This window comes from Diaporthe citri (genome assembly GCF_014595645.1).
Source record: "Diaporthe citri strain NFHF-8-4 chromosome Unknown scaffold_1, whole genome shotgun sequence".
In the NCBI taxonomy this organism is placed as follows: domain Eukaryota; kingdom Fungi; phylum Ascomycota; class Sordariomycetes; order Diaporthales; family Diaporthaceae; genus Diaporthe; species Diaporthe citri.
In genome coordinates, this window is record NW_025064846.1 from 7,721,917 (window position 1) to 7,743,780 (window position 21,864).

Consider the following 21,864-nt stretch of genomic DNA (forward strand, 5'->3'; position numbering starts at 1 on the left):
GCCGCCCACTTGCGACTGACTGCACTCACCCTGGCCGGCCAGTCTCCAGCTCGGGTCGGCGAGCTTGATCAGGCCGGCGAGGGAAAACGGGGCACCCTCTGCACATCAACACACGCATCGACAGGCACATCAGCAGATGCACATGTGCGGCTTGGCGGAGGCGGATGCCGACGCGGACGCCCAGGCAGGAAGAAGCATTGAGGCTTGAAGCTTGACGGCGGCTGGCGCAGAGATACCGTCTTGGTATGTGTCGGGAGCAGCGCCAGGCGGCAGATTGAGCAAAGTCAATTGAAACGCGATGCCACCCAAGCCAGCCCAGCCCGTCAGCACCGCGGCCCTTCAACCTGCCACGAAGGATGCAGCTGCAGGCCCAGGTGCATGTGTGCAGGGTCCATGGTACATGCGGTACATGACAGGTACATGGTCTTCTCCACCCAAACTTTCTCCTGCCTTATTACCCTTCTTCCTTCCTTCTGTCTGTCAGACCGTCGCTTCCCCCAGACCGAGGGGCCCACTTACAATACCATCATACCTCACCAGCACTGGCAGTGAGCTGTGCGTACATACTGTAAAGTACCTAGGTACAGTGCCTATTGCAGTACGTCTTGTATCGTCGTTGGCACCAACACCAGCACCAGCACCAGCACCAACAGCGATCAACTATCAATCATCATCGTCATCATCATCATTGTCACCCACTCCTTCCCGTCCCCCGTCCCCGACCTCTCACACCCCCTCCCCTTCCCCAATCTGGCCCCTTTCACTACCACCTCTCCACACCCGTCATCCATGCTCGATAGCCCCTACTGTTATTGTCCTCGGGCTAGCCCTCATCTGGCCTTCCTCACTAGCCTCCATCCAGCATCCGTCGCGCAGTCTCTGTCCGCCCATCCGACCAGCCCCAGTTCTATGCAGCAGCTAATAGCCACACATGGGGCAGAGCGCAGGACAGGACAGTATTTCCCCGGACGGACCACTGCGCTCGCTCCATCAACGGGACCAAAAATCGATCGTCGACTGGGGTTAAGACTCCACCTCACCTATATCAGGTCCTGCTCTCCCCGTCTCCCCACGCCGCTTCTCACCACTGTTTTCCTTCTCCTGCCCCAGCAGTCAGTCCCAGTCCCAGTCAGCTCCCAGCACTCAATCCCTGTCGCCGCACACTGCTCTGCTCTGCTCTGCTCTGCTCTGCCCTGCGTCTTCTTCCAACTAGAAGCCAAAGCTCGGAATCACTTCTCTCGAACGAGGCAAACTGGTGGGGAAAAATGACGGACGCAAACGTCGAGAAGGACATCCCCCATACCACCGGCGCAGAGGCCAACGGCGCCAACCACAATGCCCAGCCTACCCAGCGGTACAACAACTACGGGAACCCCCTCGCCCACGCCCACAGCGGAAACGATGCTCGCCTCCCTGCCTTTGGTGGTGAGTTCCAGCCCGGCCTGTACAAGGCCATCGAGAACCGCAAGATCGCCAATCCGGCCCCTCTCGGCCTGAGCGCCTTCGCCCTGACCACCTTCGTCCTCTCTGCCATCAATCTCGAGACCCGTGGTGTCACCGCCCCTAACATTGTCGTCACCCTGGCCTTCGGCTATGGCGGGCTCGTACAGCTGCTGGCCGGCATGTGGTGAGTCCCAATATGCCCTGGCGGTTGCCCCCCCCCCCGGCAGCCACCTTTCCACTAACAATCCTTGTGCTTGCTCCGTAGGGAAATGGCCATAGGGAACACATTTGGTGCCACCGCCCTCTCGTCTTACGGTGGCTTCTGGATCTCGTACGCTCTCATCCTCACGCCCTCCCTCGAGGTGACGGCAGCCTACAAGGACAACACCGAGAGCAGCGCCCTTGGTTTCTTCCTGACCGGCTGGTTCATCTTCACCACCATCCTGCTGCTTTGCACCTTGCGCTCCACAATCATGTTCTTTAGTCTCTTCTTCACCCTGGATCTCGCCTTCCTGTTCCTCTTCTGCTCCGAGTTCGCGAAGAACAATGGCGCCGCCACTACCGCCTTGGGCCTGCAAAAGGCCGGCGGCGTCTTCGGCATGCTGGCTGCGTTTTTGGCCTGGTACAACGCATTTGCCGGTATTGCAGACTCCAGGTACGCACTCAGCTCCCGCGAGGTTTTTCTACCTCGTCCTCGTATGAACAAATTAAAATCTGTGGCTGACATGGCGCGAATCCGCGTAGCAACTCATTCTTCCTCATCCCCGTTTTCCACTTTCCGTGGAGCGAGAAGGGCCGCGAGAATCGCCTGGCGAAGCAGGCCTCGCACACCGTCTGAGAGCCGCAGCGCCCGTGCTACCGATTGCGTATTCCCGTCTTCGAACGCCTTGATCCTGGTCGTTTTCGGAGCACATACCCGTCACTTCATGACACGTTCTACTTCCTTATTAATAATGAATCCATGCCGGCCGTCGGTGGGATTGCGTCGAGGTTACTTCTACTTTATGTCGGGCAGATTCAGGTGACCCCAGAGTCCTCATGTGGTTGTTTTGGGAGGGCTCGCTTTGGGGACGCGCGGCGGGACAGACCGCCATGTAACTATATCAACAAGGACACTTTCTTGACGCGCTTTGGTGAAGAACATGGTGATGCTGGTCTCACGTCTCAAGGCCTTTTGGGGGGGAGGGGGGTGCTGCCATACCCAACGAGGAGCAAGTACTTGTCCATAACCCTACACCTTCCCTCAAATGAACAGCCCTTTTCAGGCATTTGGCATGAGCTGCTTTGAAAGAGCATCGAGATCTATAAATTCGTATAATCGCTGCGGATTGAATAGCGGGCCAGAGCAGGTTTGCAGTTCAGACGGCCGGCCTCACCAAGGTGACGGCCATTCGTTGCCCGGTGGTGACCTGATCCCACGACTTCCCATCACTCCCTAGCGCCCATGAGCTGCGATACACGGCAACCATGGGAAGCCTCTGCGCCGCATTTCAATCCAATCACTGCCGGCCGCACGGTTTGAGGAAACTATAGGGTTGCTTCTGGTCCTCCCCAGAGTCTCACAAGCCAGATTTGTCCACCGGCATGCCCTGGGGACGGCAGTAGACTCTGTGCTATGTAGAACGCCGTCTTTGGCGAGCTGCCTTTGTGCGACAAGTTACTTGCCAGTCTCGCTTGGTCGATAGTCGCTGCCCGTGCAAGCCCCCCACCGTCAGCCTCGCTCGGGCGCTCTCTCCTGTGTCACACAGTGGCTCTCATCCACGGGGCGAATCCTGGTGGTCTAGTTAGTAGCCATCAGCCTTGCTAGGTCCTCCAGCATACATCTCCTTGGGTATGGCGCGGTGGCAAGAGATCAAACAACAAGCATGTGCCGCCGGGCTCGGGCTGGCAGTGGCTTCCCGGCCCATGGGAAACTCGCCCGTCGACAGTGGAGGAGGAGCAGTCGCAGCGGGGCGACACCCCTCGCCGCCATCGTTTCACCGGAGGGCATCACCAGTAAATGACTTCAATTGTTTCATGGTTCCCATTATTGACGAGAAAGGCGTAGTCTGCATCTCTCGGCCGTCAGGAGCGCCAGGCCCCGTTATAAGTAACAAGTGATGATAGCAACAATAAGCGTCCCTCCCCTCTAAAGCGATGTCTAACCCTGGATATATGAATGGATCTTCCAAGAAAAGCGTCAAAGGTCTTGCTTGCGCATGAGTAAATCTTCCGTGCCTCGCCTAGTCCTCGGGTAGTAGTGTTTGTTGTCTTCAAGCTCTGCAGTCGATACGCGCCACCAATGCTACGGCTAATTCAAGGTATTGACCCAGTTCCCTAAGTCTCTTACGACCGACGAGCCCTGCCTCGCGGACCCCAGCGCTTGTTCTTCAAACTTAACGACAAGACAGGCGTAGAAGTAACCGATTCGTTTCCCTCACGCGCTGCGCCCGGCTCATCCAGGGCCACATTCTGTGGGTTGGCCGCTGTGAAACTGCCTGATACTTTGTGACCTAGTCCGAGGGAAAAGTCTGAAGATTTGGGGTGGAGATCTTTTCTGGTCGCCGTGGCAAAGATCAGATCGCTGGCTGCGCTTGATGATCCCGTGTTGAGGATGGACGAAATTCTTTGCATGACACTGCTCGCATTGGCCGGCTGAGAAGTCGCAAGTCCACGAGAACGACCCGTTAATGACTGCATATCTCCAAGGCTTGCCACGCCAAGGGTTGTGGGAATGGACATCAAGCTGGCATGGACAGCTCTATTGATAGAAGCTGGCAAGCCTTTTTTTCCGCCAGGGCCGTAGCGTCCGACGACATCATGGAGCGAGGTCGGGTTCGGTTGCTGTTGAGCGGTTCCCCTTGAGCTCCAAACGCTCAGGGCCCAGGAGCCACCGCACACAGTGGAATTGGTGAGGTCGCCCGTGCAAGTGACATTGCAGTGGTCAGGAGAGAGTAGCGCAGAGCCAAGCAGCACATTGCCGCAAAAGCATTGGGCGCCGTCTTCGGTTCCAGCTAGGGTGAGCCCTTGTTTTTGACAGAATCCGATGCACTCTTCGTTTGTCATTCCTCCGCGTAACTCCAAGACCTCAGCCTTGCTCAACACTCTAGTGGAGTCGTCGGCGTAGCAACCGGCATATAGGTACCCGTTAGTCGCCGAGAGGGATGCGGGAGTCACAATAGATGAGGTCGACACGCTTGCGAGTAATGTCGCACTCGGGTTGTCTTCAGGATGCGGTACGCAGAACCATCCGCCTTCGCAATGGTAGCAAGGCCAACCGTAGCCACAGGGGGCCGGCCACGCAGGAGTCTGTACTGGAGGACAGAACCATCCGTCAAGACAGTCGTCACATGTGTACCCATGACCTGGGCAGGGGCCCTTGGCATCGGCCCCAGGCAAAGAGCCAGCGCCCGTGATGGGCGCCGAGGGCGCCGACAGGGGTCCTCCTAGGAGTCCGGAAGAGAGGGCGAGGGGACATTGAGTTACAGTACTGGTTTGTACTACCGTTGACGTGATCAAGGCTGTGATGGTCTGGACGTGGTAAATGGTAGTCTCGGCGACTTGGCCGGACAAGGCACTCGGCGATGGCGATACTGGAACAGTCAGTGGCTAAGCCGGCCAAAAGTATGGCAAATAACTCACCTGTCGGTGTCGCAACTGGAGTCGGAGGCGTGTCTGTGGCGGTTAGGGAAAGCTCTGATATTTGGCTGAACAGCGACGAGAGACCGGACAGCGCAGAACTCGCAGCAGGGTCAACGACAGAGGCGCCGGTTGTCTCGGCAGTCGTTAACGACGATCCCAAAGACGACAAAACGGAAGCAAGAGGCTGTCTCGAAAGAGAAGAAGCGGGTGTGGAAACAAGAGGCAGGGTCTCGCCTACTGTGATGGAAGCCGAGGCCGCTGCAGATGCTGTTGCCGATGTCTTTGCTCCAGGATCCCCAGGATCGGAGATTACCGAGCTGACCGAACTGCATGGGACATTGAAGATGATGGCTGTTCCACTGACGACGTCGGACACTTGACACAGGAGCTCGCTAGCGTCGTCCTGGAGACTCGACAACACTCCTTGTACAGGGCCTTGAAGCACCGGCGGGAGAACGTCAACGACGTCGGCCCCCACTGCTGCAGCTAAGGATGTTACTTCGGGCACAGCGTTGACTATGGCCGAGGACAGCTCCTTTTTCAAGCCACCAAGGATTCCTGTGAGACCTCCAACGACGTCCGGGTCAGTGGCGAGGACGGACTCCACCTGGTTGACCGCAGAGAGGGCGGCAGCAGGAAGGCCGGTGGCTAGATTGGGAGCAGCATTGAGCAGAGAGCCAACCTGATCGGCAACACCAGCTGCGACATCTGGGACACTGTCCAAAACCTCTGTCGTTGCATCGAGAGCATGCGCGATCTGTCCCCCAACATTGCTCGTAAGTTGTATGCCGGCAGCCATTTCTGAAGGCAGGCTATCCAGGACTGAGGAAACCCGACTCTGGAGATCATCGAGGGCCGCACTGGGATGGGCCAAGATGGAGGCTGGGTCGGCAGCAATCGATGCAACAGGGGCGATAATATTGGCAGACAGTTGGCCCAGGAGTCCACCACCAAGGCTGTCGTTGTCTTCTGATGAGCCGAGGACATTGTCAAGAGCTGCTGCGACACCACCCAGTACATCAAGTGCAGGCAGAAGCCCTGCGGAGCCTGTTGGAGCCACCGACACGGGAGTGACCTGCGACAAGGCGCTCAGCAGTCCTCCCAAGGCTTCGCCTTTCCCGCCGGGGCTGGTGGGAAAAGCAGTTGGCGCACCAGCGAGGATGGAAATGACCGAGCTGAAGAGGTCACCAGACGCAACAGGTGGTGTGGGAAGACCTGGAACGGGCACTGTGACAGGGCTTCCACCGAGCACAGACGTAACGATGGAGTTGAGGGGAGGCAGGGGGTTGCCCAGCCCAGGAATACCGAGCCTCTCGGGGCCATCGCTGGTCGACGTCTCAACCTCGGCAGGCTCGCTTTCTTCTTCGACGACGCTGTCTTGTGGCGGCCCACTGGAGAAAGGGCCTTGTTCAGACTCCCAAGTGCGCTTGATGATGGGTTCAACTCGTCCAGGCTGCCCGGCCAGAGTTGAAGATGAGAGGGCCCTGAGGCTTGAACCGAGGGAGATGATGCAGAGAAGGGCCGCATAAACAAAACCTGCTAGGGCCAGGGGCCGTGAGAAGAGAGCAGACGGCGGCATCTTGGGGAAGACGTTGCTCGATCCGGCCAGGGGCATGAAGCGGACGGCTTGGTGAGGACTGAGACGGAGGAATGCTGGGCAGCGACGACAAGGTGGAAACAGACTGTCAAAACTGGTGGTTCCAAAATCGAAGTCCAAAAAGAGGGTTGTTGATGCTGCTGCGCTTCCCGGTGGCTGACGACAGCAAAGAGCAAGGTGAGGGACGGCGAGGTAGAGAAGCGCAGGGAGGAAGCAGTTAGAGAAGAATGGGGACAGATCTTCTCGACGCTTGAGCCTGCGCATGCGCCTGCTTCTACGCCTGCTTCTGCGCCTGCTCCTGCTTCTGCCACTACCTTCCCGAGATGCCATCGTAACTTCCGTGGTTGGTCACAAGTTGGCGATGAAGCAGGAACTACTTACCCCGAACGACTGCTCTCTGGGCAGTGACAAGGACGGGGGCAAAAACCCCTATCTAGGTAGCCGCCTGCGACATCGCAGGGGAGTCAAGCCACCTACCTGCCTCCCTACTTCCTGCTACTAGGTAACCAGGTGGATAGCAGGTAGGTCAGCACATCATATATGCCCAGCAATTGTTGCGTCCTGTGACCTCGAAACGTGTGAATCCACCACAAGCTCATTGGTGTTCAGGGCGTGTAGGCACGATCTGATTTGGTAGACGGTGGGGAGGGTGGATGTCGTTTACAGATAGGAACAATAAAAGTCTCAAAGGAAGCATCACCGGGCTCTCACATCTTTCTTGACCTCATTCAATTATGACCGTGTTTCTCTATCGGTAACTCTGCCAGCGGGCAGAGTGTCGCCTTCAGCCACCGGTACAGAGGCACAGTGGCACAAGGGGCGGATTGCAGTGAAAAGTTATTCATGATTCTCGCCGAGCCAAAATCTTCCTTTTGCTAGTCTCGACTGGTTATCGCAACAAGCCCGAGTCCACACGCAATCACCAGACGCCAATTCATGGACTATTCATCGCACCTAGTATCTCTTGTCCGACCGCAGGGTATCCGCAAACTCCTCCAGAGGGCTCCTGATGAGCTTCGTCTCCTTCCACAGGTTGGGCGTCAGGAATCCGTAGGTGTTGGAGATGGCGGCGAAGGTGGCCTTCAGGGTGTTCTCGAGCGTCTTGGTCGAGCCAGCGGACGATGTGTAGGCGTCCTCAATACCGGCGAGCTGGAGGAGACGCTTGACAGCTGGGGAGGCGACGAGAGAGGTACCGCGGGGCGCAGGGATGAGCTTCAGGTGAGTGTTAGCGGATGCACAACCAGGTGGGGAGGGGGCTAGACGTGGCGCCACGAGAAGGTCACCAGCCGAGTGCTGGTGTGCCTAGGCATGGAGTTACTTACACGGACAGTGACGGAGCCGCACTTTCCAGACTCCTTGACGGGGATGGAGTGGGGTTGACCAAGGTTGGCGCCCCAGTATCCTCGTCGCACGGGGATGACGCTCAGCTTGGCGATGATGATGGCGGCACGGATGGCGGTGGCGACCTCCTTGGAAGTCTTGATGCCGAGGCCGACGTGGCCCTCGGAGTCACCAATGATGACGATGGCCTTGAATCGGGTACGCTGACCGGCTCGGGTCTGCTTCTGGACGGGCTTGATCTGTAGGCGTGGGCAAAAGAGAGTTAGTTAGCCATCCGTCTGTCCGTTTGCGAGCCGCCGACGAGGTCACAACACCCGGGCCATGAGCTCTCCGCAGCAGATGGGCGCCCTGGGGCCCACTTCCGTAACGCATCAGGCAGGCAGGAAGGGGAGGTTGACGGAGCGTACCTTCATGACCTCGTCCTTGAGCTTGGGCAGGAAGAAGTCGACGATCTGGTACTCCTTGATGGGCAGAGAGTGCAGGTAGATCTCCTCCATGCTCTTGATCTTGCCAGCCTTTACGAGACGGCCCAGCTTGGTGACGGGCTGCCACTCCTTCTCCTCGCTCTTGCCGCCGCGACGTCCACGGCCGCGTCCACGTCCACGTCCACGATCGCCGCGACCACGGTCGCCAAAACCACCACCACGGGCACCGCCTCGGTCAGCCATGGCTTGAAGTAGGTGTCTTCTGGATTAGGGAAGGATATGGCTGTCGGAAGCTTCGTTTCGGCGTCGAGGTCGAACCGGGGGTGTGTGAGGGTGAGGGTGAGGGTGAGGTGGGTGATATTGAGCACGCAAGTCAGGACGGGCTGTGTGTGGTTCGGCCACTCTCGTGCAAGTTGCCAGGGTATGTATTGCTTTGCGCGTGTCACCAGAGGCTGGCATGAGAAAAAATTGCAACGAACTTTTGCGTGGGCCCTAGGTGCACGGACCGTCCAGCCGTCGGGCGGTCTGCGCCAGCTGGCAGCCCGATGGCCCCGCAGTGCCAAGCAGGGACCTGCGCTATGCACCGAGGTACCTACCCACGGGCTACCTGTCGGTGCCTGGTGGTGCTAGGTGCGGGCAAATCGAAGCCCGGAGGCGCGCGGATCTGCAAAGGCGGCCGGGAGCTTGTGGCAGGGGTTCCCCGCATCGGCGGCATCGGACGAGAATGTGGGGATGAACTGCCCGCCGTCCCGGGACTGCCAACCACAGGCGGGTCAGTCTACCATGCACCGCACAGGACCGCAGTGCCAAAGGGGACAGATACCTACGGGAGTGAGTCTACACGCAGTCTGCTGGCTTGGCTGGGCTTGGGCATGGGCTTGGGCTTGGGCTTGGTGCTCCTTTCTTCTCCTCCCTCCATGGGCTGCAACGTCATGGGCAGACCACAATGTGACGCACAACGGGTGATCCGAGTGGCTTTGGGTTGCCCCGACTTGTGAACAATTAGTCTAGGTAGTACCAGGCTCCCAGGCTCACCGCACCGTCTCCTCCTCCCACCCTTGTCCGCCCAACTGCGCGTTGACGGAGGTGATCCGGTGGTTCGCGCGGCAGCATTGGCCTCTCTCTCGAATGTCTTGGTCGCTCTGCCAGGTGCACATATTTAAAGACCCTGTCTGCCAACCCTCCGCCTGCGGGGACCGGCAAGGTAACTCTTCCCAGCCCCTCTCCCCTCGTCTTACATCGCGCCGTCTCAGCGAGCAGACAGACACTGGCAACAAGCCCGTGATGCATTTTCCCCTGCTACTGGCCGTCGCGGTCTTGAACCTTGTCCAGGGCCAGTCCTTTGATCCCAACAAGGCTGGTCCTCAGAGCTGGGACCCGGCCTCAGTGGGCACTAATACTACTGTACTTGGAGAAGTTTCCATCCTTTTGACTTCTCCCTCCCCCTACTGCTGCCCGTCCCGGCGGTCATAGCATCGTGAGCGATCCCGTAGTACTTTACTGACGCATTACGCCTTGATGTAGACAAACACAACATACAGTAATCCCATATTTACCGCGAATGTGGGGGACCCGTACAGTAGGCTGTCCCCTTCCCCCACCTGGTACTGAGATGACTAACTGACTCGGGATGCCCAAGTGACGAGGTACTCGGCCGACGGTGATGAATGGTACTTGTTCACATATAGCACAAATGACAACATCACCCTCCGGCGCTCCAGAGCCCTGACAGACAATTGGGACAACCAGGAGACCCGGCTTGTCTTCAGCCCGGACCCCCGGGGCCAGGACGCCGGTCAACCGTGGTCCACAGATCTTTGGGTCGGTCGCTTCTCTGATTGTCAACCAAACTTGCCCAGACGTCGCAGGGGAACTTGAGTCCTAGCTAGTACGGGCCATTGACAGAGTACAGGCTCCTGAGATCCACAACATCTCCGGAAAGTGGTACATCATCTTCTCAGCCACCCCGGACTTCGACAACCCCCCGCCGCTGCAAGATGCCGCTTGCCCCATCAACTGTGTAAGTCCTGTTTCCCAGAGGCGTCTGCATTACCCGGGCGATTCAGGCGACTCGCCTGGGACTTCAGGCCCCTCGACTACTTCCTGTGCTCTGTCCCTGTTCACAAAGGCGTGAAAGGGCTCGTTTACTGACAGCAACAGCCCGCCATCAACCACCGCATGTTCGTCCTCGAGGGCGATGGCCCGGATCCATGGTCGGCTGATTTCACGCTCAAGAGCGAGCTCAATACGTACGACCAGTTTGCTATTGACGGGACTTATTTCATCCACAACCAGCAGATCTACCACATCTATTCCTGCTGGCAGGAGCAGACCTCGGCATGGCCGGCCAATCTTTGCATCACACACATGAGTGACCCATGGACCGTCGACACAAATCTGACCGACAGGCGCATGATATCCGTTCCGAATGAGCCCTGGGAACGTGTCCCCTACGGTAGACCAGACACCCGGCTTGCCACAAACGAAGGGCCACAGCAGCTTATCAATCCCACCACGGGGCAGAACTTCGTCGTTTACTCCGCAGCCCGAGTGAATACACCTTTCTACTGCCTAGGTGAGCGGGTCCCGGCATGCCCGCAATCGTGCTGTTCACTACGCCCATTCCAGCACGGCCCCTTGTGTCGTGTCAGGTGACTGGCTTGCCAGGCGTGACTGACCCGTCGCACCCTACCAGGTTTGCTCGAGCTTGTAGGCAATGATCCTATGCAATATCAGTCCTGGAGAAAGCACCGAGACGGCTGTGTCTTCTTCCAGAACACACAAGCTTCTGTGTTTGGGACGGGCCACGCGAGCTTCACGACGAGTCCTGATGGTTCGCAGAATTATATCGTGGTATGTTGCTTAGAGTCTATCTGCCCTCCCTCTCAAACTGTCCATGGGAGGCCATCACGGTCGCTGGACCAGGATCCTCTCAGGGGCTTTCTTCAGCCCTGCAATACCACAGACTGGATGAGACAGTGACATGCCATTAATGTTGCCTGCGGGCTGAAGATAATTGTGACTGATTTAAGTAACAGTACCATGCGATGACTACACCTGAGCCACCAGCTGTAAGCTATTTCGTCTCTTTTACCCCTCCAATTGGCACGCACCATGACTGTAGATGCCGAGATCAATGTCGAGGTCGTGGCTCTGGGGGCGTGGCGTGGCAGGAGTTGTCCCGTGCCGAATATGCTAGTCTGGGGAAAAACCACCCAAGGCTGGTCAGCAGCTGACGCCTGATTCTGTAGGACATCTACCGCACCGTCAGGACGCAAAAGTTTTCCTGGAACGACGACGGAACACCAAACTTCCCATTGGCAGAAAATGGGCCGTTTCCTGTCCCGTCCGGGCAAAATGGCCAGGCGGCAGTGAACGAGCGATCCTTGACCGGGCGCCTCGGGGGACTTTGACAAGGGGAACAGCTAGTTGACTAGCTAGTATGGGGCGTACCGTAGTTCCACGAGAACCCCTGGGAAGTATATTGAAATGAGTGCTTTCCAGCCAGATTTCGTATTTTCCGAAAACACGTGAATACCTTGGACGTAAGGCGCACTTCATCTACACAACACTCTGCATAGAGAGAGAATACTTCTGCTTGAGCGAGCTTTCAGTCTGACTGGCTATCTATTGACCAAGAAAATATCCCAGAGATATCTCTGCACCCAAAACTGTCTGTCTGGCTGCCCTGCGCCTCTGAGTAGATGGTTTCATCAGATTAACGGGGCATTACGAGTCTGTTGAGAAAGGGCGATCATGCTCTGATTCTCATGTACTAACTCTCTGAGGAACACGCAGATGCCATGTCCCCTGAACTAAGCAGACCTGCTATGGTAGCTAATGCTCTGATTAGTATCTACCGACAGAGGAGATAGAGGTCAGGACAACCAGCTAGCTGGTATGGAAAGTGGCCGTTGTCCAGGTGGTTGGCACTCGCCTTGGTTGTTCGCCCGCCAACAATACCCACTCCGATGGCCCGCCCGCAACCATTGTTGGTCACCGACACGTGGTTTCGGTGTGAAAGGTGGAATACCGCGCTGTTATCGAGGTGCTTCCAGGGCACCGGGTCCCGTCTCGCCTCAGCCTACGACGAGCCCTGCAATGCCGTCCCGGCCATGATTGCGAAAATGACTCAGAAGCAACAAGTCGACTTGCTTCAGCACCGCCGAAAGATGGAGATGGCAAGCACTTGGATCAGCCGCGGAGGAATGTTTTGAATACCTGTGAGTCGGTGCAGTCGACCCATGGATAGCCTATCTCTTTGAGGAACTTTTCGAGTTCTCCTACCTCCTCGTCAGGGCAGAGAATGCCAGCCAAGATCTTGGCAATGTCACCCCCGGAGTTGCGGTACTGGAACAGGCTGATGTTATGTTTAGGTCGCAGGGTGTTGAGGAACTTGTCGAGGGCCCCTGGTCTTTCTGGAAAGTTGAACATGTACAGACGCTCGTCCGGCACATTGGAGATGCCACCCACCAAGTATCGAATATGGCTCTTGGCAAGCTCGTCCCCTGAGAGATCCGTGACGGAGAATTGGCCATTCTCCTCGCTGCTGATAGAGTCGATGCGGTGCAAGAGGCCCTGCAGCTCCTGCGTTCGCTGAGATGCCGGTGCCGTCAGACTCAGGCCGAGCAACACGTTGGCTCCCGAAGACGCAGCGTAGCGATAGCTGAACTCGGTGACGGCATGGGGAAGGATGGCACTGATAAGCTTGGCGAAAGACCTTGGCTTCTCGGGGATGTGGCAGGCCAGTAACACCTCCTTGCCTGCGCCGACATCAGCTCGCTCGGCCACGAAGCGGAGGCGATCAAAATTCATATTTGCACCACTGGTGACGGCGACGAGCGACCGGGCCGGGTCGCTGGAGGGGTGCGAGGCGACCCACTTCTTCAAGCCGGCCACAGCCAGAGCACCCGCGGGCTCGACAATGGATCGCGTGTCCTCGAAGACGTCCTTGATGGCGGCGCATGTCTCGTCGGTGGAGACCAATACTACCTCATCAACGACCTCCTGGCAGATGCGGAAAGTCTCCTCCCCAACCTGCTTGACAGCGGCGCCGTCCGCGAACAGGCCGACCTGGTCGAGAACAAGGCGCTCCCCCTTGGCAAGGGACTTTGTCAAGGCGTCCGCATCGTGCGTCTCAACGCCAATAACCTTGACGTGAGGGGCGATACGCTTTACGTAGACACCGACGCCGGCCAGGAGGCCGCCACCGCCGACGCAGCAGAAGATGGCCTCGAGCTTCTGAAGGTTTGTCTGGCGAAGCAGCTCCATGCCGATGGTGCCCTGGCCAGCGATGACATAGGGGTCGTCGAAGGGGGGGATGTTGATGAGGCCGTCTTGTTGTTCCCTCCGAGCACACTCCTCCTTTGCGGCGTCGAAGTCGGAGCCGTGCAGGACGACATGGCCACCCATGCGGGATACATTGAGGTGCTTGATGCTCGGTGTCCCCTCGGGCATGATGATGGTGGCGGGGATCTTGAGCTTGCGGGCCGAGTAGGCGACGCCCTGAGCATGGTTCCCGGCGCTGCAGCAGATGACACCCCTCCAGCTCTGGCCGGGTTCGAGGTGAGCCATCTTGTTGTAGGCGCCCCGCAGCTTGAAGCTGAAGACAGGGTGCTCGTCCTCGCGCTTGAGCAGGACATTGCACTCGAGGCGGTTGCTGAGGTTGACGGCCGGGGAGAGCGAAGTCTCGTGGCAGGCCTCGTAGACTTTGGAGGTCAGGATGAGCCGCAGGTAGTCCGGGTGGCCGTTGGGAAGGATGAACTCGGGCGGCAAGATCTTCCTGATACGAGCGTTCCTGTCTTCTGGCGGCAATGATGAAGCGCCCGGCGACGCGGGGTTGGCGCTGTACTCGGTCAAGGACAGACCCGTCATGCTCGGCGTCCTCGCCGTGTGGCCATTGCCGTTGCCGTTGCTGCTCTCGGCGTGGCCGTTGACGCCGTTGGCGCTTGCTTGCTCGACCGCCGGCATGCTTGAGGTGGTCTTGTTCGATTTCCAACAGGGTGTGCGGTGTACGAGCGATTGGGCGAGCAAGCGAGTGAGTGAGTGAGTGAGTGAGTGAGAGGTGCAATTAATCGTACTGACCGGACACGGGTGGGTAATAAGGCGGCGTCCGAGTGAGTCAACCCGTGGATGAGTACTTACTGAATGAGTCCTGACTGCTCCCTGCTTCGGAGCTTTGCGCCTGCCCAGGTGGTGCAGGTAGTTAGTGGTTGAAAAGTCAGTGTGGGGGCACAGTGCTAAGCTCACACCATGCACCCCGGGCTGCCCTGTTAAATCTCGTACGTCGACGCGTCTCCAGACTGCAGCCCTCTACGTTACCTACCTAGGTAGTCCGGGTACCAAGGTACATTGTTCAGGTTAGGCCATGCTCTCCCAAAAATCCATGGCATCATTCATTACCTTCACCACTGCATCCTCAGCTCCCCTCCCCCACCTCTTGCTCGTCCACCACCACAACCGCTCTCACAGCACATGCTGAAACAATTCCGTCAATCCAAGTCGCCTCTGGCCATACCCAACCGCCACCAGCTCCCGGCGCATCCCGCGGCACCGCATTGCATCATGACGAGTCCTGTATCCGGCCGGCCGCTGCCTTCGTCCTTCGACGAAAACGAGTGAGCTCCCCCAGTACCCATATCTCTGCTCTGCCACACTGTTGTGTGACCATTGTGTTTCACTTGCGACTCCTCGCCGCCTTTGGCTGACAGGCCCGGTTTCTACCAGGGAATTCTACAATGAAAGCGGTCTTCAGAAGGTCTTGGGCCGCATGAAGCGCGAGCCTCTCGTGCCTCTCGGTATGCTCGCACCTACCCGCCTACCATCCATCCCCTCTGCCTTCGTTCCACCTTGACTCTTTTGGCCGGCGACCTGACAGGGCCTGAAACTTCCATCTCTAGGATGCCTTCTCACCGTCGCTGCCTTCACCAACGCCTACCGTGCCATGCGCAAGGGCGACCACAATCAAGTCCAGCGCATGTTCCGGGCACGTGTCATAGCCCAGGGCTTCACCGTCGCCGCCATGGTCGCCGGCGGTCTGTATTTTGGCGCCGAGCGACACAAGGAACGCGAGCACTGGAAGATGCAAGAGCAAGAAAAGGCCGATGAAAAGCGCCAGAAGTGGATTCGAGAGCTCGAGGCTCGTGATGATGAAGAGAAGGAGTTGAAGGCTATGATGAACAAAAGGCGGGAAAAGAAGAAGGCGGCCGGGGTGGAAGCCGCGCGTGACAACTTCCGCGCCGCTGAGGCCAACAGACTAGGTGAGGTCACGCCTGCACCACATCAAGAGGTCAACAACGACAGGCCGACCTGGGGGCTCGGGTGGCTCAGCCGGTCGAGAAATTCCGAGCCCAAGGCTGAGCCCAAGGACGGTGAACCATCGGAAAACAAGCCAGGTGACAAACCAGGCAAGTAGTCAGACCTTATCCCATGTATTATTGCAACATTAAACAGCAGTCTTTTCAACTCTCTGTAGGGGCTATAAAGTAATATAGCAATGAAGTTTTTAAACTAGTTTTACTTTAAGAATATAAATATAATTTAATTATTATTATTTATAAAATATTAATTATAATAATAATTTATATTATATGTTTTAATTATATATATAATAAGTATATAAATAATTTCTTTATTATAAATTAACTTTAAAAAATAATATTAAAGTTAATTAAATATTAAAAAATTAAAATTTCTTTCTTTTAAAAGCTTCTTTATTATCACTTTATTAAAAATAATATAAAGCTTTAATAAGTTATATTAAATTATTTATTTTTATTTAAAGCATATTAAAAACTACTTTTTATATTAATATTTCTTAATTTTATACTTTTTTAAAAAAAATTAAGTTATTTTTATTTATATAAAGCTTTTTATAAGTTAAAATAATAATAATAATAATAATAATAATAATAATAATAATAATAATAATAATAATAATAATAATAATAATAATAATAATAATAATAATAATAATAATAATAATAATAATAATATAATAATAATAATAATAATAATAATAATAATAATAATAATAATAATAATAATAATAATAATAATAATAATAATAATATATATAATAATAATAATAATATAATAATAATAATAATAATAAATTATATAATATTATTTAAGATTAATTTAAAAGATATAAAATAAGTAATTTTCTTTTTTATAAACTTATAAGGAAATATTATATTTTAAAGGTTAAAAAAACCTTTATACTTTATTATTTTATAATTTTATAATATTATTATTTAATTTATAATAAATATAATTTATAATTATATTTTTAAAAAATCTTTAAAAGGGGAATTTTTAAATATTAAATTATTATAACTTTATTATAAATTTTTATAATTATTAAAAGCTTATAATAAGCTTTAAAATTATTATAACTTTTAAATAATTTAAAGAAACTTGCTTTTAAGTTTAATTACTTAAGAAGGGTAATATAAATTTTACTTTTTTAAATATTTAAATTTTTATCTTTTGTTAGTTGGGTTAACGTATGTTAGTTAATAGCAGATTGGTTGTATTTAAATTGGCTATATAAAAGGAAGGAGGGTTGCGGCCATAGGCTGCAGAACCTCCTTTTGGCTATAAACTATTTAGGAGTGGTTACGTATTGCCGCACATAATCCTTGCTTATCGGTGCTTTAATGCCAATTGCCCATAGTACCTATTATGCCTAGTGCTGCTATCCCCTTATAGCATATTTATAATTATATTAGCAATTTTTAATTAAGTAATTAATATATACCTTTAAAAGATATATATAAAAAAAAGTTAAATTAAACTTAAAGCTATTAAGTTTAAATTTATTAATTAATGAAATTAATTAAAAATATATACTTATTTAATTATATTAAATACTTATAAAAAGTAAGTATATAAAAAGGCTTAAGTTATTATTAAGGGGTTGGAGATTAATTATTTTATTAAAATGCATAATTAATAAATAAAGGTTATTTTAATAGTTATATATAGTAAATTATCTTAATTATATTAATTAATAAATATAAATTATTACTTTTATTATATAAATATTTTATTTATAATGCATTTTATAAACTTATGCTTTTATTATTTATAATGCTTAAGTTAAATAAGAATTAAATTAAACCCTTAAATTAATAATATTATTATTTAATTTTTAATTAATAATATGCCTTAATTTAATTTAACTTAAGCTTAATTATATTTAATTTTTATAATTAAATAAAGATTAATTAATTATAAAGAAAGAATAAATAAAATAAGTTATAAAAATTAATAAATAAAGTATTTAAATAAAAAAAAAGTTAAATATAAGGAATTATTAAGAAATAATTTAATATTAATTAAGTTAATAAATAAAAATATATATAAAATTAATATATAAGTATTAAATTATAAAATTTAATTAAAAACAATTATTAAATATAAGTTAGCAACTTAAGTGCTTATAAGATAATAATAATCTTTATTATTTAAACCCTTAATATATAAGCATTATTATAAAAATCTTAGCTATAAGGTTTGCCCTTAAAAGGAAAGTAATTTTAAATATAAGTTATATTATATTATTTCTTAAAGTAATTTATAATTAATTAATAAAAAGGAAATTTAAACTTTTACTAGTTTTATATACTTTTATTAAATAAAAGTGTTATGGGCTAGCCTTGGGTTGTTTGCCGTAAGGTGTTTAAATGGGGTTTATATTTAAAGTGCAAAGGAAAAGGTTTACTTCCCGTTTATATCTATGCCAAAGCCTATTCTTATAGGGCTAAAGCTCATTAATTAATTATAATAAATAAAGCCTAAATTATAATATATCCTCCTTTTCCAAGTCCTTATGGCGAGCCTTAAAGGGTAGCTATATAATAAAAAATAAAGGATACTATAGTTTAATTGCAAATTAAATATTGCTCTTTGCCCAGCTATTTAATTATACCTTGGCGCCTTTTAACTACGTTAAAAGCCTAGCCTATTATCTATAATTAATACATTTTAGCTCTTATAATTTAATATGCTAGCTAAAGCAAGCTAATAAGAAATAATTATTTAAATATAAGCTAGCGGCTAAATTAATAGCATTTTTATAATTCTTTAATATAAGCCTTTTATATAAGCTTTTTTACTTAAAATTTTAAAACCATGGATTTATTATATAATTTATAATTAATTAATGCTTAATTATGGGTAATTTACTTTATTAACAGGAATTTCCTAAATTTTAAGCGTTTTTATAGGGCTGAATTAGTTAATATATAGTTAATTTGCTTTAAGCTTAGGCCAGCGTTAAGCTAGCATTGCTTTTAAGCCCTATCCCATAAAAAAAATTTTACGCCCCCTTAAATAAACTCTTCCCCCTTACTAGCCTTAGTTAATAAAAGCTATATCCTTATTCTTTTATAATAATTAAGGTAATTATGCTTATAATAACTAAGTTAGCTATATATAAAATACTTAACTTTACTTATTAAGATTATTATAATATTAATATTTATTGCTTTGCTATTTTAAGGTTAAGTATTATTCTTCTTTATTATAGCATTAAAAATGCCCTTATATTATTATAAGGTAAAGCAAAAGGCCTTAAATATATTTAGCTATTCTTTATAATTAAGCTAGGCTTTTGCTATAAAGATTAAGTTATTAGCTATTAATAATATTTTATATTTATTTAGCTAACTTTAAGTTTTTATTATATAAGTTAATTAATTAAATTAAGTAAGAAATTCTGCTATCCCCTCCTTACAGCATTATTGCAATGCAATTAAGCTAAACTTAATATACCTTTGCTTAAAAAGGTCCTTAAACGCAAAGTAAACTTTCTTTAAAAAGCTTTTTAATTACTCCTTAAATATCTTTATAAAATTAATATAAAATAAAAATTAATTGCGGAAAGTTCTTAGCTAATTAAATATATAAAAGAATTAAGCCTTTTTAGCGCTAATTACTTCCCTATTTATTATAAACTTAGCCCTTATCTCTACCAGCTAAGTTATTAAGTATTCCTAAGATGAAAGTTCCTTTAAATAAGGAAGGGCTTAATGGGTTGCCATTATTTTTTTTAAATCTTATTATATTAAGTTTTATATAATTATATTATAAGTTTATAATATAAAAGGACTTTAAATATATATTATAAGTTAGCCTTAGGTTATTTGCTATAAGGTATTTAAATGGGGTTTATATTTAAAGTATAGAGGAGAAGGTTTACTTCCCGTTTGCATCCGCGCCAAAGCCTATTCTTATAGGGCCAAAGCCTATTAACTAATTATAATGGGCAAAGCTTAAACCGTAACAAAAAGTAAAGATTAAGTTGCTTTAGCAATTTTTTCTTTGCAACCTTATTTATAATTAACCTAACTTATTAACTTTTATTAACTTTTATTTGAATATTTTCCTTAATAATAAGCAATATATTAAGCCTTAATATACTTTTTCTTTTTACTTAAGTAAATAATTATCCTTAATTAATATATTCTTATACCTTAATTATAATTTTATTAATAATTATTAATTACTTAAGAATTTTATTTAGCATATTTTTCTAAGTTATAATTATTAATAATTTATTAAATCTTAAAAATCTTATATTTTTTATATAATTATTAAAATATTATTAAGTTAATTATAAGGCATTTTTCTTTAATTATATTAAGCTTAATTAAATATTTATATAAAAAGTATAAATTTATATAAATTATAAAAGAAATAATATTAATATTAAAATAAATAATAATTTAATATTAAGTAATTATTAAAATAATACTTATATTAAATTTATAAATTATATTATAAATCTTAAAAACTAAAATGCTTTTAATAACTCTTTTATATTTAATAAAAAATTAATAAATAATATTATTATAAATATTTAATTTTATAAAGCTATTGCCTTAAATTTTATTAATAAAAATAATAATAAAGCTAATTTAAAAGTTAAAATCTTAATTATTAATAAAAGAATTATTAATAAAAATAAGTAATTTAGCTATAATTAAGTTAAGTAATATATATTATATATTATATTTAAAATAATTAGCTTAAAATTAAAGCCTTTTATTAAATTTAATATAATTTTCTTTACTTAAATTAATAATTTAAGTAATTATAAATAAATTAAATATAGCTTTTAATTAATAAATAAAAGCTAAATAAGCATTATAAGCTTATTACTTAATATATTATTATTTTTAATTAAGAAAGGTAATTTAAATAAGAGTAATCTTTATGCCTTAGCCTTTTTAATATATATTAATAATATTATCCTTTATAATAATAATCTTTATATTATTAAAGTTAAGTATTATTTTAAGGGTAAGTATTATCTTTAGCTTATATTAAATATTTACCTTTTTAATTTTTTTTTCTTTATTATTAAAAATATTAAAGTAATAATAAAAAAAGTATTATTTATTTATATAGCTATAATATTAAAATTATTTATATTATTATTTAAAATAAAAAAGCATAAATTATAAGTAAAAATAATTATATTTAGTTTTTTATAATAATATTTATAATATATTATTTATTAATATATATTAAACTTAGCAATATTATATAAAGATTTAATAATATATATAATAATATTAAAAGGATATTTATTATAAATTTTTAATAATAATCTTATAAATATTATATATTTAAGCTTTAACTTTAATTATAAATAAGCTTAAATAATATTTTAAAGCTTAATATATATTTCTTATTAAAGAAAAAATAATATTAAAATAATTAAAAATTATTAGCTTAATTATTAAATAATAAGGGATTAAGTAAAAATTTCTTTTTTATTATAATTATTATAATTAATTATTATAAGGCATAACTTTTTATAAGGCTTCTTAATTTTGCTCTTAAATTTATATATTATTTAAAATTTAAAGAGTTATATATTACTATATATCTTTTTATTATAAAGTATAAACTTAAAAATATTATATTTAATTAAGTTTAATACTTTCTTATAATTAAATTCCTTAAATAAGTTTTTAAATATAATAATTATATTATTTTATTAAAGCTTTAATATAAGTTTATAATTATCTTTTTTATATTAAATAATAAATATTTAATTAAGAAATGCTTAAATAATAAATATTTATATTAAAAATGCTTTAATAAAAATCTTAATTTTATTTTTCATTTTTAAAGGTTATCCTTATTATTTTAATTTTAAAAAATTTTAATATATATTTAAAAAATTCAGCTTAAAATATTTAATATATTATAAACTATTATTTAACTATAAAGTTTAAATTATAATATTTTTTATCTTATTATAATAATATAACTATATTATTATAAATTAAAAGATTATTAAGTTATTTAAAAGATTTAATATAAAGTTATAATTATTAATAATAAAAAGTTTATATAAGCCTTGCTATTTACCCTTTTCTTATTATATTTTTATATTACTTTATAATAATAAATTAAAAG

General features: G+C 46.2%; 6 protein-coding genes across 6 annotated transcripts; 3 read left to right on the forward strand and 3 right to left on the reverse strand.

The window, feature by feature from the left end:
* Nucleotides 1–1,265: 1,265 nt before the first annotated feature.
* On the forward strand, nt 1,266–2,281 carry INS49_002042 (uncharacterized protein; the record flags this gene model as incomplete). Its single annotated transcript, XM_043162860.1, has 3 exons — nt 1,266–1,627; nt 1,709–2,098; nt 2,188–2,281. 3 exons carry the CDS (start codon nt 1,266–1,268, stop codon nt 2,279–2,281), a joined length of 846 nt encoding a protein of 281 aa, XP_043031366.1.
* Nucleotides 2,282–5,106: 2,825 nt separating this feature from the next.
* Nucleotides 5,107–6,679, reverse strand: INS49_002043 (uncharacterized protein; the record flags this gene model as incomplete). The annotated part of the gene is made up of 2 exons (XM_043162861.1): nt 5,107–5,129; nt 5,425–6,679. The coding sequence occupies 2 exons, from the start codon at nt 6,677–6,679 to the stop codon at nt 5,107–5,109; spliced, it is 1,278 nt and encodes a 425-aa protein (XP_043031367.1).
* Nucleotides 6,680–7,615: 936 nt separating this feature from the next.
* Nucleotides 7,616–8,670, reverse strand: INS49_002044 (uncharacterized protein; the record flags this gene model as incomplete). Its single annotated transcript, XM_043162862.1, has 3 exons — nt 7,616–7,873; nt 7,984–8,241; nt 8,410–8,670. 3 exons carry the CDS (start codon nt 8,668–8,670, stop codon nt 7,616–7,618), a joined length of 777 nt encoding a protein of 258 aa, XP_043031368.1.
* A 1,041-nt stretch (nt 8,671–9,711) lies between these two features.
* INS49_002045 (uncharacterized protein) lies at nt 9,712–11,840 on the forward strand (the record flags this gene model as incomplete). Its single annotated transcript, XM_043162863.1, has 8 exons — nt 9,712–9,831; nt 9,952–10,006; nt 10,067–10,248; nt 10,340–10,447; nt 10,588–11,002; nt 11,123–11,280; nt 11,466–11,498; nt 11,679–11,840. The coding sequence occupies 8 exons, from the start codon at nt 9,712–9,714 to the stop codon at nt 11,838–11,840; spliced, it is 1,233 nt and encodes a 410-aa protein (XP_043031369.1).
* A 781-nt stretch (nt 11,841–12,621) lies between these two features.
* On the reverse strand, nt 12,622–14,397 carry INS49_002046 (uncharacterized protein; the record flags this gene model as incomplete). Its single annotated transcript, XM_043162864.1, has 1 exon — nt 12,622–14,397. The coding sequence occupies one exon, from the start codon at nt 14,395–14,397 to the stop codon at nt 12,622–12,624; it is 1,776 nt and encodes a 591-aa protein (XP_043031370.1).
* A 594-nt stretch (nt 14,398–14,991) lies between these two features.
* On the forward strand, nt 14,992–15,841 carry INS49_002047 (uncharacterized protein; the record flags this gene model as incomplete). The annotated part of the gene is made up of 3 exons (XM_043162865.1): nt 14,992–15,044; nt 15,154–15,224; nt 15,327–15,841. The coding sequence occupies 3 exons, from the start codon at nt 14,992–14,994 to the stop codon at nt 15,839–15,841; spliced, it is 639 nt and encodes a 212-aa protein (XP_043031371.1).
* Between the last annotated feature and the right edge of the window lie 6,023 nt (nt 15,842–21,864).